The sequence below is a fragment of the Mustela lutreola genome, chromosome 4, assembly GCF_030435805.1.
Source record: "Mustela lutreola isolate mMusLut2 chromosome 4, mMusLut2.pri, whole genome shotgun sequence".
In the NCBI taxonomy this organism is placed as follows: Eukaryota; Metazoa; Chordata; class Mammalia; order Carnivora; family Mustelidae; genus Mustela; species Mustela lutreola.
Window position 1 is genome coordinate 131,556,206 of NC_081293.1, and position 15,684 is coordinate 131,571,889.

General features: G+C 39.6%; 1 protein-coding gene across 8 annotated transcripts in view; it reads right to left on the reverse strand.

Moving 5' to 3' along the window:
• Positions 1–15,684, reverse strand: part of HEPACAM2 (HEPACAM family member 2) — a 68,110-nt gene that overhangs the window by 41,889 nt on the left and 10,537 nt on the right. For 6 of the 8 annotated variants that reach the window (XM_059171131.1, XM_059171123.1, XM_059171127.1 and 3 more), the window contains exons 2-3: positions 5,135–5,488; positions 1,317–1,601 (exon numbers count right to left, since the gene is read on the reverse strand). In XM_059171131.1, the coding sequence (XP_059027114.1) occupies positions 1,317–1,601; positions 5,135–5,339 (490 nt within the window). In that variant the 5' untranslated portion in view covers positions 5,340–5,488. The remainder of the gene's footprint in view (positions 1–1,316; positions 1,602–5,134; positions 5,489–15,684) is intronic. The other 2 variants (XM_059171124.1, XM_059171130.1) reach the window with 1 other exon arrangement.

Sequence of the window (15,684 nt, forward strand, 5' to 3'; positions counted from 1 at the left end):
CAGCCTCTGTTTACTGAATGTTTGCTTTGTGTCAATCATTGGCTATTTTTCAGACACCTTATCAAGTCACAGCAATGTGGTGAGGTAGTCTTGACTATCTCCATTTTACATAAGAGACTCAGAAAGGTCAAGGAATTTCTTAAGGTCATATAGGTAATGATAGAAACCATCTCCTACTTAGGTTTATCTATTTCCTATAACCTAAACACTCGGTTTTGGAGCCTCTCCCAGTATTATTATACAGATAATATGTGACCAGTAAGTAGACACAGTTAATTCTTCCCAATGATTCAACTATCTGGAACCTCTACCCTCATGTCACAGGGTTGAGAAGTTTTCCTTCCCCATCTCTCACTCTTTTTGTTACACTGCTGTTGTGGCTATGCTTTAAGCTACATAGTAACTGACGAGAAGACTTCCCAATGTGATAGGTCATTGGTTCTAGGGGAGATTTTGCAACCTTCACAACAGGGAACATATAGCAATATCCAGAGACATTTTTAGTTGTCACAGTTGAAGGTGGGGAGACCAGGGATGCCATTAAACATCCTATAATACATAAGACAGCCTTCACAACAAATATTAGTCCAGCCCAAAATGTCATTAATGTGGACCCTGAGAAACCCTGTGTGAAGCCGAAATTAGACCGCAAAACTAAACATATTAGAGGTGGTGCTATGAAGTAGAGGGGACTGGGAAAAATAATATGATAAAGAAAGAGGGATCCTGCTTGGGCTAGGATGATAACATGACAAACTGAAGAGTCTGATGAACTTAACTCTGTGTATAAGATTAAATGACAATAACAGCAACAACAACGAAAAATAACAAAGAAAATTGAGATCTGAAATAATTTCTGATCCTCTGGGAACCTCAATACCTTACTGCAGAATAATTATGTTTTCTCTAAAAATGGAGCTGAGAAAATGGGCAGAGAGGGCAGCCCTCGGATGTAGTACCCATGCATAATCTAGGAACATTCTTTCTCCCTGTGGTCAGCTAGAGTACCCCCTCTCCCAGTTTATGATCACCAATTCTTTGATCTTAGAGTAAATAAATAAGTGTCTTCTGAATTGGCCTTTGTTTCTTAAAATTGAGGTTCCTACCTTGCACTGGATATAAGGTCACACAACGGACCAAGTCAGAAAATGTATCCTGAAAAGCTCACAGCCAGTATCTCACCTTGATCTTCAAGAAACAGGGTCATACTACTAGTTATATTTCATGACAGACATACTTCATAGGTCATGGGACCTATGAAAAATAATAAACTTCCCAGAAGAAACATCATGAATATATATTTGTTAAAAACTTACAGTATATGGTAGGCATAATGATGTCACTTTCCACTTCACTGACGGGATTCTTCACCAGGCAACTGTAATTCCCAATATCTTCTTTGGTCACTGGAGCAATATGAAGGGTACTGTTTTGCAGAGAAAAGGAGGTGGTGGAGCTGGTGTGGACAGGCCTTTCATTTTTTAGCCACTGGTAAACCAGCCGGGTGCCCCCCTCCACGAGGCATGTCAGGGTCAAGTTCCCCACATATTCCACAGCTCCAGAGGAAGGCTGGGTCTGCACCACTGGTTTTGTTACAGGATCTGCAGTATAAAAAAAAAAAAAAAGAAATGGTTTTTGCCACTACAGAATTATAATACAAGTCTGTGTGGTCTTTCAAATATCAAATCCTGGGGAAATGATTCTAAATTTTTATATTTTTGTAGATGTAGACAGTTCAGAAAATAAAGAAAAATTCATGGAAAATGCAAAATGATAAAAATATAAAAATATCATTTATAGCAGAGATAACCAAATTCTGGAATGTACTCTTCAAGGATTTTCTTTTTCTTTTTCTTTTTCTTTTTTTTTTTTTAAAGATTTTATTTATTTGCCAGAGAGAGAGAGAGTACACACAAGCAGGCAGAGAGGCAGGCAGAGGCAGCGAGAGAAGCAGGCTCCCTGCTGAGCAAGGAGCCCGATACATCAGGACTCCATCCCAGGACCCCAGGATCATGAAACGAGCTGTAGGCAGCGGCTTAACCAACTGAGCCACCCAGGTGTCCCCTTTAAGGATTTTCTAATGAAAACCTTTACTCTATTAGATAATGCAGTTAGTTCAGACAACACCAACTTCCTTATTTCCTGTTTATTGTGCTTTTTCCCACACCATAAAGGTACATTCTCACGGGCAAAGTTTACATGGCATTTTCCTTTCTTGATTTGTCTTAAAGTCCCAAGAATGGCTGCTTAGGTAGGTGAACCTAAATTTTTATCCACCATCTGTAAAATATAAAACTCTTATATATTACACTTGTGGGATATTGAGGGAAAGTTTAAGAGAATCACATTTTCACTGCTTATTTTCTTTTTATGTAAGTGAACTACTTATATGTTTTAATTGCTGTGCAATTGCAACATTATGTTAGCCACTTTACAAACCAGAGCCTACATTTCAACACTGATTCAATTCGAAAACAGGATAAAATGTGTTATTGTGATTACATTCCATTAGAGATATAAAAGACAAATCCAATAGTAATTCCTGTTGGAACTTCAAGTAATGGGAAAATAGTTTTGTCTCATGAATCTGGCACATTATGCTATTTGTCAAATGAACATATCTTCAAGAATGAGTAAATATTTCCTCCCTGAGTTTTAACTATAAAATTGTTAGGTAAGGGTTGGAATTATGTAAGTATCCACAAATAACTTCAGCAAACTTTGTTAATCTTTGAGGTTCTTGGTTCTGTTTGATAAAGGACAGTGACTTGAGTAGAGTTATACAGCAGTCAGTGACAAAATGAAAAGGGCTTTATATCTGGCAATGTTTCTCTCCAGCATTTTGGGAAGATATGTTTAATAATCTCCTTCTAGACACCATCACAGAGAGAGTGAGATGATAGGTACGTGAGAAATGATTGGCTCATATATTTGGATTTCAATTTCCTATCAAGTTTTAAATTGGGGTTGATGCATCTCTGAAGGGAAATTCCTCTTGACTCATGCACTTGTTTTCCTACATGGAAAACTGTGCATTGGGGAATGAAGAGACCCAATACTTCAGCCCAGAGAATATAGGAGAAAATGAAAAATAAGAAAGGAAACTAAAATAATTTGCAGAGGACCAAAGTAGTTCTGAAGCCTCCAGTTTCTCTTAAGATGGGTACAACCAACTTGTTCATTCAATTTAATCTTTTAGAGTCCCTGGCAAGAATAAAGGATGTGGAATAGCTTTTGTTTACATTATTATGATTTAAAAGGAAAAATGAGTTATCTATGCTTATTACACAGGAAAAGCTTATGTTTCAAATATCTCTCTGTGTGGAAACAGATGTGGTGTGGGATAAGTCAAATAAGTTAATATCTAAGGTCTTCTATGGGGAGAACCAATCAGAATAGGCTATGATCATATACTTTCCTTAAAGTGTGACTCACAGGTGGAAGTTTCCCAGGAAGATATTTTACACAAGTCCTAAACCCTTATTAAGACTTTTTAGTTGCATTTCGCCAAATAGATCCAATTTTACTAGATATTAACATGTAATGAATGCTCCATTACATTTTGGGGAGAGATGGGATACTACCCAGGAGAATTTCATGAACATTTTCTCCTTTTCTATTTTCACAGTTGCTCTATAGGCACCTGCTTCCACATCCTATGCCTTTGTTCCTCTCAATCTCTCTGGTCTCCACTCATTTACTTCACACACACTTACTGAGTGCCTATTAAAGGCCAGCATCAGCTTTTAGGCACTGCGGACAAATCAGCAAACAATACAAAGTTCCTGTTCCCATGGACCCAACAATCAAATAAAAATATATAATACATCCAGGTAGAAACAGTGCTATGAAAAGAATAAAGCAGAACTCAGAGAGTAACTCTCTCTATATATCTATTTGGGGGAATCTCTCTCTCTTTCTGTTTGGGGGAATGAAGTTATACTTTATAACGTGGTCAGGAAAACCTTCACAGATAAAAGTGACATATTGGCTGAGACCTAAACGAAATAGGTGTAGGAACCATGCTATCTATCATCTAGGAGAAAAGCAGACTAGGCAGATTGAATAGCAAGTACAAAGGACCTGAGGTATAAATGTGTTTGGCCTGTTCTAGGAAAAGCTAGGAGGCCAGTGTGGTCAGAAAAGAGTGAGTGAGGGATCAGGGAGATAGGAAATGGGTCAGAGAAAAACTGGGTATGTTGGGAAGGATCATGTGGGGCCTTGTAAAATATGTTAGTACTCTGGCTCTTATTCTAAATGAGACAGAAAGCCATTGGAGGGTTTAAAGCTGCAGGAGGTGAGAGTAGAAGCAGAAGACTGGGTAGCAGGCTATTAGGGACAGGCCAGGCCAGAGCTGGTGGTGCGGTTGAGAGAGCAGACAGAGCAGGTGAGAAGAAGTGACTGAACTCTGTATTTTGAAGGTAAAGCTGGCAGTGAATACTTGTAGACTGAATATGGGATATGAAAGAGTGGTCAATGGTGATAGCAAAGTTTTGGTCTGAGTAACTGATGGAATGGAGTTGGCATTTACTAAAAACGGAAGAAATTTTAAGTCATAACCTGTTAAATAATCAGGTTTAAGGGGGAAAAATCAGAAGTTGGGATTTGGACATAGCATATTTAAGGCATGTTACTTACATACCTCAATAAGGGAAATAAAGGTCTGAAATTTAGCTGATTCCATAATCCCTCAGAGGATACTTCCAGCAACTTCTATTGTTATTTAAGTACAGTCCTTGAGCAAGTCTCATCCTCCCCCAAATGGTGTATCCAAATAAAATTATTCATGTGACAAATACTGACACTGAGAAAATAAAATTTCCTCCATCTTATCGTATTTTATCCTTTATCGCATTTTATCTGCAACTTTATCCTTGATAGTTTCCAGGTGAACAAGTAAGTTCTGCTTATTGCTTGATTACCTTTTGTTGGGCACTATGCATACACTTTACATGCATGTCTTATTTAATATTCAGAAAGCCTCATAAGGTACATAATGTAATTTGTGCAACTGAAAACACTGAGGCTTTGAGGGTTAATTAATCTGCCCAAAGTTGCAGAGTCAGGACCTAAAGCTGAGCTGTTACTAACTGCCATGCTCCCCAGTGGCCCAGGTCTCTTATAGTGGACTCACCATCAACGGTCACTTGGATCTTCTGACTAGCTGAGAGAGTTCCATTTCCCTGAATGTTGACCTTCACGATGTAATTGCCCTCATCAGTGAACTGCAATGGGTTGATGAGCAGAGACGCGTTGGGCGGCATCATGGTGAACTTGTGTTGGTATTCCAAGTCGGGAACCACAGACTTGTTCACAGAGCCCAGTAAGTATTTGGGCATCGTGTGGAGTCTCTCAAACAGCCATATGATCTGGATGTCCGATGCTGGTGTGTGGAATCCATAGTGCACGGGGAGGTAGAGGGCCTGACCCCTGATGCCATGAACAGTGTGTGAAGGCACGGTCACTTTTAGTCCTGAGCAAGCACCTGCTACAAAGGAAAGGAAAGGTGTGATGACGCTGAGCCACATTTCATAATCTAAGGGACAACACAGAGAGAATCTGAGCATGTGATAATGCTTACAAAGGAGAAAGGCTTCTAGATACTGACCATTCGAGTACCTGCAGAGGTAAATATTTGTCTCTGAAACCTTCTGCATTTTAAAAACTCCACCCAAAGGGAGGAGTCAAGATGGCGGAGAAGTAGCAAGCTGAGACTGCTTCAGCTAGCCGTAGATCAGCTAGATAGCTTATCTAAAGATTGCAAACACCTGAAAATCCATCGGCAGATCGAAGAGAAGAAGAACAGCAATTCTGGAAACAGAAAAACAACCACTTTCTGAAAGGTAGGACCGGCGGAGAAGTGAATCCAAAGCGACGGGAAGATAGACCCCGGGGGGAGGGGCCGGCTCCCGACAAGCAGCGGAGCAACCGTGCACAAAATCAGGACTTTTAAAAGTCTGTTCCGCTGAGGGACATCGCTCCAGAGGCTAAACCGGGGCGAAGCCCACGCGGGGTCAGCGTGGCCTCAGGTCCCGCAGGGTCACAGAAGGATCGGGGGTGTCTGAGTGTCGCAGAGCTTGCGGGTATTGGAACGGGAAAGCCGGCTACAGAGACAGAGCCGACAGTAAGCTCGCAGCACCGTGTTACCTTGAACCGGTCGCAGGCTCGGTGAGCTCGGAGCGCGGCCGGAGGTCAGGCAGACGGGAGTAACTGGGCGCTGTTCTCTGAGGGCGCACTGAGGAGTGGGGCCCTGGGCTCTCGGCTCCTCCGGGCCGGAGACCAGGAGGCCGCCATTTGTATTCCCATCCTCCGGAACTCTACGGAAAGCGCTCAGGTAACAAAAGCTCCTGAAAGCAAACCCGAGCGGATTACTCACCCCGGCCCTGGGTAAGGGCGGTGTAATTCCGCCTGGGGCAAAGACACTTGAGAATCACTACACCAGGCCCCTCCCCCAGAAGATCAACAAGAAATCCAGCCGAGACCAAGTTCACCTACCAAGGAGTGCGGTTTCAATACCAAGGAGAGCAGCAGAATTCCAGAGGAGGAGAAAGCCAAACACGGAACTCATGGCTTTTTTCCTGTGATTTTTTTTAGTCTTGCAGTTAATTTGATTTTTTCTTTTTCATTTTTTTTTTTGTTTCTCGCCTTCGGGTAAAATTTTTTTTTTTTTTAACTGTTACCTTTTTCTTTTTTAACGATTTTTTACTAGTTTATCTAATATATATATTTTTTCTTTTTTACATTTTTCTTAGGTGTTTTCTTTTTTTAAAAATTCTTTTCTTTTCTTTTTTTTTTTTTTCTTTTCTTTTTGTTTTTTTTTTCTTTCTTCCTTTTTGAACCACTTTTTATCCCCTTTCTCCCCACTCACGATTTTGGATCTCTTCTAATTTGGTTAAAGCATATTTTCCTGGGGTTGTTGCCACCCTTTTAGTATTTTACTTGCCCCTTCATTTACACTTATCTGGACAAAATGACAAGACATAAAAATTCAACACAAAAAAAAGAACAAGAGGCAGTACCGAAGGCTAGGGACCTAATCAATACAGACATCGGTAATATGTCAGATCTAGAGTTCAGAATGACAATTCTCAAGGTTCTAGCCGGGCTCGAAAAAGGCATGGAAGATATTAGAGAAACCCTCTCGAGAGATATAAAAGCCCTTTCTGGAGAAATAAAAGAACTAAAATCTAACCAAGGTGATATCAAAAAAGCTATTAATGAGGTGCAATCAAAAATGGAGGCTCTAACTGCTAGGATAAATGAGGCAGAAGAAAGAATTAGTGATATAGAAGACCAAATGACAGAGAATAAAGAAGCTGAGCAAAAGAGGGACAAACAGCTACTGGACCACGAGGGGAGAATTCGAGAGATAAGTGACACCATAAGATGAAACAACATTAGAATAATTGGGATTCCAGAAGAAGAAGAAAATGAGAGGGGAGCAGAAGGTATACTGGAGAGAATTATTGGGGAGAATTTCCCCAATATGGCAAAGGGAACGAGCATCAAAATTCAGGAGGTTCAGAGAACGCCCCTCAAAATCAATAAGAATAGGCCCACACCCCGTCACCTAATAGTAAAATTTACAAGTCTCAATGACAAAGAGAAAATCCTGAAAGCAGCCCGGGAAAAGAAGTCTGTAACATACAATGGTAAAAATATTAGATTGGCAGCTGACTTATCCACAGAGACCTGGCAGGCCAGAAAGAGCTGGCATGATATTTTCAGAGCACTAAACGAGAAAAACATGCAGCCAAGAATACTATATCCAGCTAGGCTATCATTGAAAATAGAAGGAGAGATTAAAAGCTTCCAGGACAAACAACAACTGAAAGAATTTGCAAATACCAAACCAGCTCTACAGGAAATATTGAAAGGGGTCCTCTAAGCAAAGAGAGAGCCTACAAGTGGTAGATCAGAAAGGAACAGAGACCATATACAGTAACAGTCACCTTACAGGCAATACAATGGCACTAAATTCATATCTCTCAATACTTACCCTGAATGTGAATGGGCTAAATGCCCCTGTCAAAAGACACAGGGTATCAGAATGGATAAAAAAACAAAACCCATCTATATGTTGCCTCCAAGAAACACATTTTAAGCCCGAAGACACCTCCAGATTTAAAGTGAGGGGGTGGAAAAGAATTTACCATGCTAATGGACATCAGAAGAAAGCAGGAGTGGCAATCCTTATATCAGATCAATTAGATTTTAAGCCAAAGACTATAATAAGAGATGAGGAAGGACACTATATCATACTCAAAGGGTCTGTCCAACAAGAAGATTTAACAATTTTAAATATCTATGCCCCTAATGTGGGAGCAGCCAACTATATAAACCAATTAATAACAAAATCAAAGAAACACATCAACAATAATACAATAATAGTAGGGGACTTTAACACTCCCCTCACTGAAATAGACAGGTCATCCAAGCAAAAGATCAGCAAGGAAATAAAGGCCTTAAACGACACACTGGACCAGATGGACATCACAGATATATTCAGAACATTTCATCCCAAAGCAACAGAATACACATTCTTCTCTAGTGCACATGGAACATTCTCCAGAATAGATCACATCCTCGGTCCTAAATCAGGACTCAACCGGTATCAAAAGATTGGGATCATTCCCTGCATATTTTCAGACCACAATGCTCTAAAGCTAGAACTCAACCACAAAAGGAAGTTTGGAAAGAACCCAAATACATGGAGACTAAACAGTATCCTTCTAAAGAATGAATGGGTCAACCGGGAAATTAAAGAAGAATTGAAAAAAATCATGGAAACAAATGATAATGAAAATACAACGGTTCAAAATCTGTGGGACACAACAAAGGCAGTCCTGAGAGGAAAATATATAGCGGTACAAGCCTTTCTCAAGAAACAAGAAAGGTCTCAGGTACACAACCTAACCCTACACCTAAAGGAGCTGGAGAAAGAACAAGAAAGAAACCCTAAGCCCAGCAGGAGAAGAGAAATCATAAAGATCAGAGCAGAAATCAATGAAATAGAAACCAAAAAAACAATAGAACAAATCAACGAAACTAGGAGCTGGTTCTTTGAAAGAATTAATAAAATTGATAAACCCCTGGCCCGACTTATCAAAAAGAAAAGAGAAAGGACCCAAATAAATAAAATCATGAATGAAAGAGGAGAGATCACAACTAACACCAAAGAAATACAAACTGTTATAAGAACATACTATGAGCAACTCTATGGCAATAAATTTGACAATGTGGAAGAAATGGATGCATTCCTAGAAACATATAAACTACCACAACTGAACCAGGAAGAAATAGAAAGCCTGAACAGACCCATAACCAGTAAGGAGATTGAAACAGTCATTAAAAATCTCCAAACAAACAAAAGCCCAGGGCCAGACGGCTTCCCGGGGGAATTCTACCAAACATTTAAAGAAGAACTAATTCCTATTCTCCTGAAACTGTTCCAAAAAATAGAAATGGAAGGAAAACTTCCAAACTCATTTTATGAAGCCAGCATCACCTTGATCCCAAAACCAGACAAGGATCCCACCAAAAAAGAGAGCTATAGACCGATATCCTTGATGAACACAGATGCGAAAATACTCAACAAAATACTAGCCAATAGGATTCAACAGTACATTAAAAAGATTATTCACCACGACCAAGTGGGATTTATTCCAGGGCTGCAAGGTTGGTTCAACATCCGCAAATCAGTCAATGTGATACAACACATCAATAAAAGAAAGAACAAGAACCATATGATACTCTCAATAGATGCTGAAAAAGCATTTGACAAAGTACAACATCCCTTCCTGATCAAAACTCTTCAAAGTGTAGGGATAGAGGGCACATACCTCAATATCATCAAAGCCATCTATGAAAAACCCACCGCAAATATCATTCTCAATGGAGAAAAACTGAAAGCTTTTCCGCTAAGGTCAGGAACACGGCAGGGATGTCCATTATCACCACTGCTATTCAACATCGTACTAGAGGTCCTAGCCTCAGCAATCAGACAACAAAAGGAAATTAAAGGCATCCAAATCGGCAAAGAAGAAGTCAAATTATCACTCTTCGCAGATGATATGATACTATATGTGGAAAACCCAAAAGACTCCACTCCAAAACTGCTAGAACTTATACAGGAATTCAGTAAAGTGTCAGGATATAAAATCAATGCACAGAAATCAGTTGCATTTCTCTACACCAACAGCAAGACAGAAGAAAGAGATATTAAGGAGTCAATCCCATTTACAATTGCATCGAAAACGATAAGATACCTAGGAATAAACCTAACCAAAGAGACACAGAATCTATACTCAGAAAACTATAAAGTACTCATGAAAGAAATTGAGGAAGACACAAAGAAATGGAAAAATATTCCATGCTCCTGGATTGGAAGAATAAATATTGTGAAAATGTCTATGCTACCTAAAACAATCTACACATTTAATGCAATTCCTATCAAAGTACCATCCATCTTTTTCAAAGAAATGGAACAAATAATGCTAAAATTTATATGGAACCAGAAAAGACCTCGAATAGCCAAAGGGATATTGAAAAAGAAAGCCAACGTTGGTGGCATCACAATCCCGGACTTCAAGCTCTATTACAAAGCTGTCATCATCAAGACAGCATGGTACTGGCACAAAAACAGACACATAGATCAATGGAACAGAATAGAGAGCCCAGAAATAGACCCTCAACTCTATGGTCAACTAATCTTCGACAAAGCAGGAAAGAATGTCCAATGGAAAAAAGACAGCCTTTTCAATAAATGGTGCTGGGAAAATTGGACAGCCACATGCAGAAAAATGAAATTGGACCATTTCCTTACACCACACACAAAAATAGACTCAAAATGGATGAAGGACCTCAATGTACGAAAGGAATCCATCAAAATCCTTGAGGAGAACACGGGCAGCAACCTCTTCGACCTCTGCCGCAGCAACATCTTCCTAGGAACAACGCAAAAGGCAAGGGAAGCAAGGGAAAAAATGAACTACTGGGATTTCATCAAGATCAAAAGCTTTTGCACAGCAAAGGAAACAGTTAACAAAATCAAAAGACAACTGACAGAATGGGAGAAGATATTTGCAAACGACATATCAGATAAAGGACTAGTGTCCAGAATCTATAAAGAACTTAGCAAACTCAACACCCAAAGAACAAATAATCCAATCAGGAAATGGGCAGAGGACATGAACAGACATTTCTGCAAAGAAGACATCCAGATGGCGAACAGACACATGAAAAAGTGCTCCATATCACTCGGCATCAGGGAAATACAAATCAAAACCACAATGAGATATCACCTCACACCAGTCAGAATGGCTAAAATCAACAAGTCAGGAAATGACAGATGCTGGCGAGGATGCGGAGAAAGGGGAACCCTCCTACACTGTTGGTGGGAATGCAAGCTGGTGCAGCCACTCTGGAAAACAGCATGGAGGTTCCTCAAAATGTTGAAAATAGAACTGCCCTATGACCCAGCAATTGCACTATTGGGTATTTACCCTAAAGATACAAATGTAGTGATCCAAAGGGGCACGTGCACCCGAATGTTTATAGCAGCAATGTCCACAATAGCCAAACTATGGAAAGAACCTAGATGTCCATCAACAGATGAATGGATCAAGAAGATGTGGTATATATACACAATGGAATACTATGCAGCCATCAAAAGAAATGAAATCTTGCCATTTGCAACAACATGGATGGAACTAGAGCGTATCATGCTTAGCGAAATAAGTCAAGCAGAGAAAGACAACTATCATATGATCTCCCTGATATGAGGAAGTGGTGATACAACATGGAGGCTTAAGTGGGTAGAAGAAGAATAAATGAAACAAGATGGGATTGGGAGGGAGACAAACCATAAGTGACTCTTAATCTCACAAAACAAACTGAAGGTTGCCGGGGGGAGGGGGTTTGGGAGAAGGGGTTGGGATTATGGACATTGGGGAGGGCATGTGATTTGGTGAGTGCTGTGAAGTGTGTAAACCTGGTGATTCACAGACCTGTACCCCTGGGGATAAAAATATATGTTTATAAAAAATTAAAAAAAAAAAAAAAAAAAGAATGATGACAAGGAAAAAGACTAGAGGAGGAGCATTCCAAATACCAGGACCGAGTACAAATGGACCAAGGCAAGAATGAGCCTGGTGGACTAGAAATTAGTTTAAAAAAAAAAAAAAAAGAAAAGAGGAGCCAAGGAGACTATGTCATTAGAGGATGTTAAGCCAAGGGGTTCCTTGATCTACTTTACATAACAGCCATTTACTTGCTGTATTACCTTGGGAAAATTACTTCTCTGTACCTGAGTTTTCGCATCTATACAACGGGGACAGTAACATCACTTACCACATACTGTTGTGGTAAAGATAAAATGAGTTAACATTGCAGTACTTAGAATAACGTTTGGCAGTGTGAACTGAGCTAACCACTACTTTATTAGCATTAAATTACCTATATTACCAATAATTCAAAAATAATCGCTCTGGGGGTGCCTGGGTGGCTCAGTGGGTTAAGCCTCTGCCTTCGGCTCAGGTCATGATCCCAGGGTCCTGGGATCGAGCCCTGCATCGGACTCTCTGCTCAGCGGGGAGCCTGCTTCCTCTTCTCTCTCTGCCTGCCTCTCTGCCTACTTGTGATCTCTATCAAATAAATAAAAAATTTTTAAAAAAAAAAACAAAAAAAAAAACAAACAAAAAAAAAACTCCACCCAAAGATTATGTTGATTGAATGGTTTCTTTTAAAGGCAAGATGAAAAGGAAAAGCAGAAGTTATTATCAATGGCTGTTAAAGAATAATGGGAAAAGAGAAGTGGGAAAGATAATTAGTTCTAAAGTCCAAGAAACCTCTAAAAATTATGAAATTGTATTTGAATATATCATACCCCAATTAAACTCTGTGATTTGAGAAACACTGAGGGCTACTTCCTCCTTAGAATCTCCCTTCAAAGTCTTCTGCAACGGCTTACTAGTCCATTATTGGAAGTCTTTCCCTTTAGCCAATGACTTGTTACATGGAAATATCCCAAGGAGAATGGCATTGAACCATTATCATTTATGATCAGTCATTCCTGCCCAGAAGCAGGAATTGGTGTATTTAAGAAACAGCAAAAGGAGTAGACTGAAGGAGGGGGAGGAGTGTGGTAAGACAGGTCAGCAAGGTGGCTGGGGCCAGATCCAGCAATGTCTTAGGGTCATGGCAAACACTTTGGCAATTTTACCCTGAGTGCGATGGGGATGAAACTGGAGTTTTGTGAGCAGAGAGGGATATGATTCTTCTTCTTCTTCTTTAGGTATACTCTAATGACTGTGAGAATAGATTGAGATAGGGGTAGAAGCAGGGAAACCACTAAGGAGGTGACTGCAATAAAGTAGGCAAGAGGGGGTGCCTGGGAGGCTCAGTCAGTTAAGCATCTGTCTTCAGCTCAGGTCATGTTCCCAGGGTCTTAGGATCAAAACCCACACTGGGATCCCTGCTTATTGGGGAGCCTGCTTCTCCCTCTACCTGCCTGCTGCCCCCCCCCCCGCTTCTGCTCTTACTCTTTGTCAAATAAATAAATAAAATCTTTAAAAAAAAAAACTAAAAAAAAAATAATAAGGTAGGCAAGAGATGTTTATACCACAGACCACTGTGGTAGTAAAAGATATTGTAAGAAAGGCTGATGGTACTAATAGAATTTGATGACACATTGGGGTGAAATACAAGAAACAAAGACAAGTCAAGAATGATTCTAAGATTGTTGACCTGATCAAATGGAAGAAGGAATGTCATTTATTAATGGGCAACTAATAAATTAACCATGGGAAGTACAGGGGGAATAGGTTTTTGTGGGTCAGATTAGGAGTCGGTTTTGGACATGTTCATTTGAGATGCCCATTTGACATCCAAGGGACAATACTGAAAGGATATACTGGGTATGAAGGCCTGATTAATGTGGACTTAGGACAGAATGAGAGCCTGGAGGGCCTTGGGGCGTGGATCTCTGCCCAACGCATGGTCCTGGCTCCCAACCTCCTGCCTGCGTTATTTGGATCCATATAGTCACTGCTAGTCTGTAGGTTTCTTCCTATTTTCTGGCACCTGGAGATTTCCACATCTTTACCTTGAGCCATGATATATATTTTAATTTTTTATTTAGCATTTCTATGTATTTGCAATTAAGAGACTCCTCCTTAGTTCTCCTCCTGCTATGTTCTGGAATCCTAATTAAAAGCCCTTTGCTTTGACATCATTTTAAAAGGGAGCAATATACTATCAATAGCATGTGAATATTTAAAATAGGGAGAGAATGGAATTTAAATATGAAGTATTTTAAACATTGAGGGGAAAAAGAAAGAATGGAAACTGTAGACAGTGAGTATACACAATACTTATGGGGAGTTTTGCTGTGAAGGGGAATAGAAAAATGTTCTTTTCTTTCTTGTTTCTTTGGATAGATGCTGAACATTATGTTTGTAGCTACTGAAATGATCCACCAGAAAGAAAAAACCTGATGAAGCTGAATACAGATGAGTGAAGGTGGAATAAAATCCAAGGTAAGAAAAGACAGAAATTTGAGCACAAATAGAGATATCTTACGATTTCAATTTTCTCATGTAAAATAGTTGTTTTCTTTGTTTTCCCTTTTCACCTCTACTAGAAAGAGGATATTTAAGCTTTATCTAAGTGATTAGTTATAAATCGCCATCAGTATTAGGAACAGGAAGGTATAAAGGTCTGTTTGTATGATGATTTCTTTGGAGAAACTGAGAGATGTAGTCTGCTACTATGAGGAATCGAATTCTACCAACAGCAAATCTCTCTTACTTCCCAGGCTAGAGGTGAGAGTAAAGATATCCATCATTTTGGTCCTCAGTTAGCTGTTGGTAGAGACTGAGACTGGGTCTGACAGACAAGTTAGAGAACTCAGGAGAAAGCACGAAGATGAAGATCACAGGAGGTTAGAGGGAGAAGGAGCTCCCCAATATTTCCCTAAAACTGACCATATGGAGTAAGAATTAGGTGACTCTATGGGCAAAATAAATATGTCTTATAGTCTCCTTGGGCTCTGTGTGTATTTGTGATGGCATCTGTATTTTTCTTTTCTTTTCTTTCTTTCTTTTTTTTTCCCCTGATAATGGGCTGTACCTGCACATTCATTTTAGTGATTTGGTTTGTAACAAGAGTTACAAGGTATGAGGACTTGCTCTGTTTTCTTTTCTGGCAAGGGCAACAATGTTAAATTTGTAGTTGTTTCTAGTTTGAATCATTAGAAAAAGAAGGAACTGGTACTGGGAATTCTAAAGAGGAGATAAAGTGGATTTCAGATAAGGAGTAGTAGTTTCTGCAAGGAAATCATAAGCGAGAAAAAAAAAGAGAAGGTAAATCTAGGACTTAAACCTAGTAATGTCTGTGATATGTGAAACAGGGGCCAACAGAAAAGAGTGAAGTTCTTCAAGTCACAATTTGAGAGAGACATTGGGCATTTGGATGGAGGACCAGTAAAGGATGATTGCTCTTAGTGTATTATTATCTGCATAGAACAACATAACATGCATGTCAATGCTTTTCATTGAACCTGGATAGGAAGCTCCTGACAAATTCCTGGTAAGCAATAAATAAAAACTTCTTTTTTAATACCCACTATTACTAACTTAAGAAACATCAAATGTAATTTTCACTCTATTTACAAAGTGTATTGCT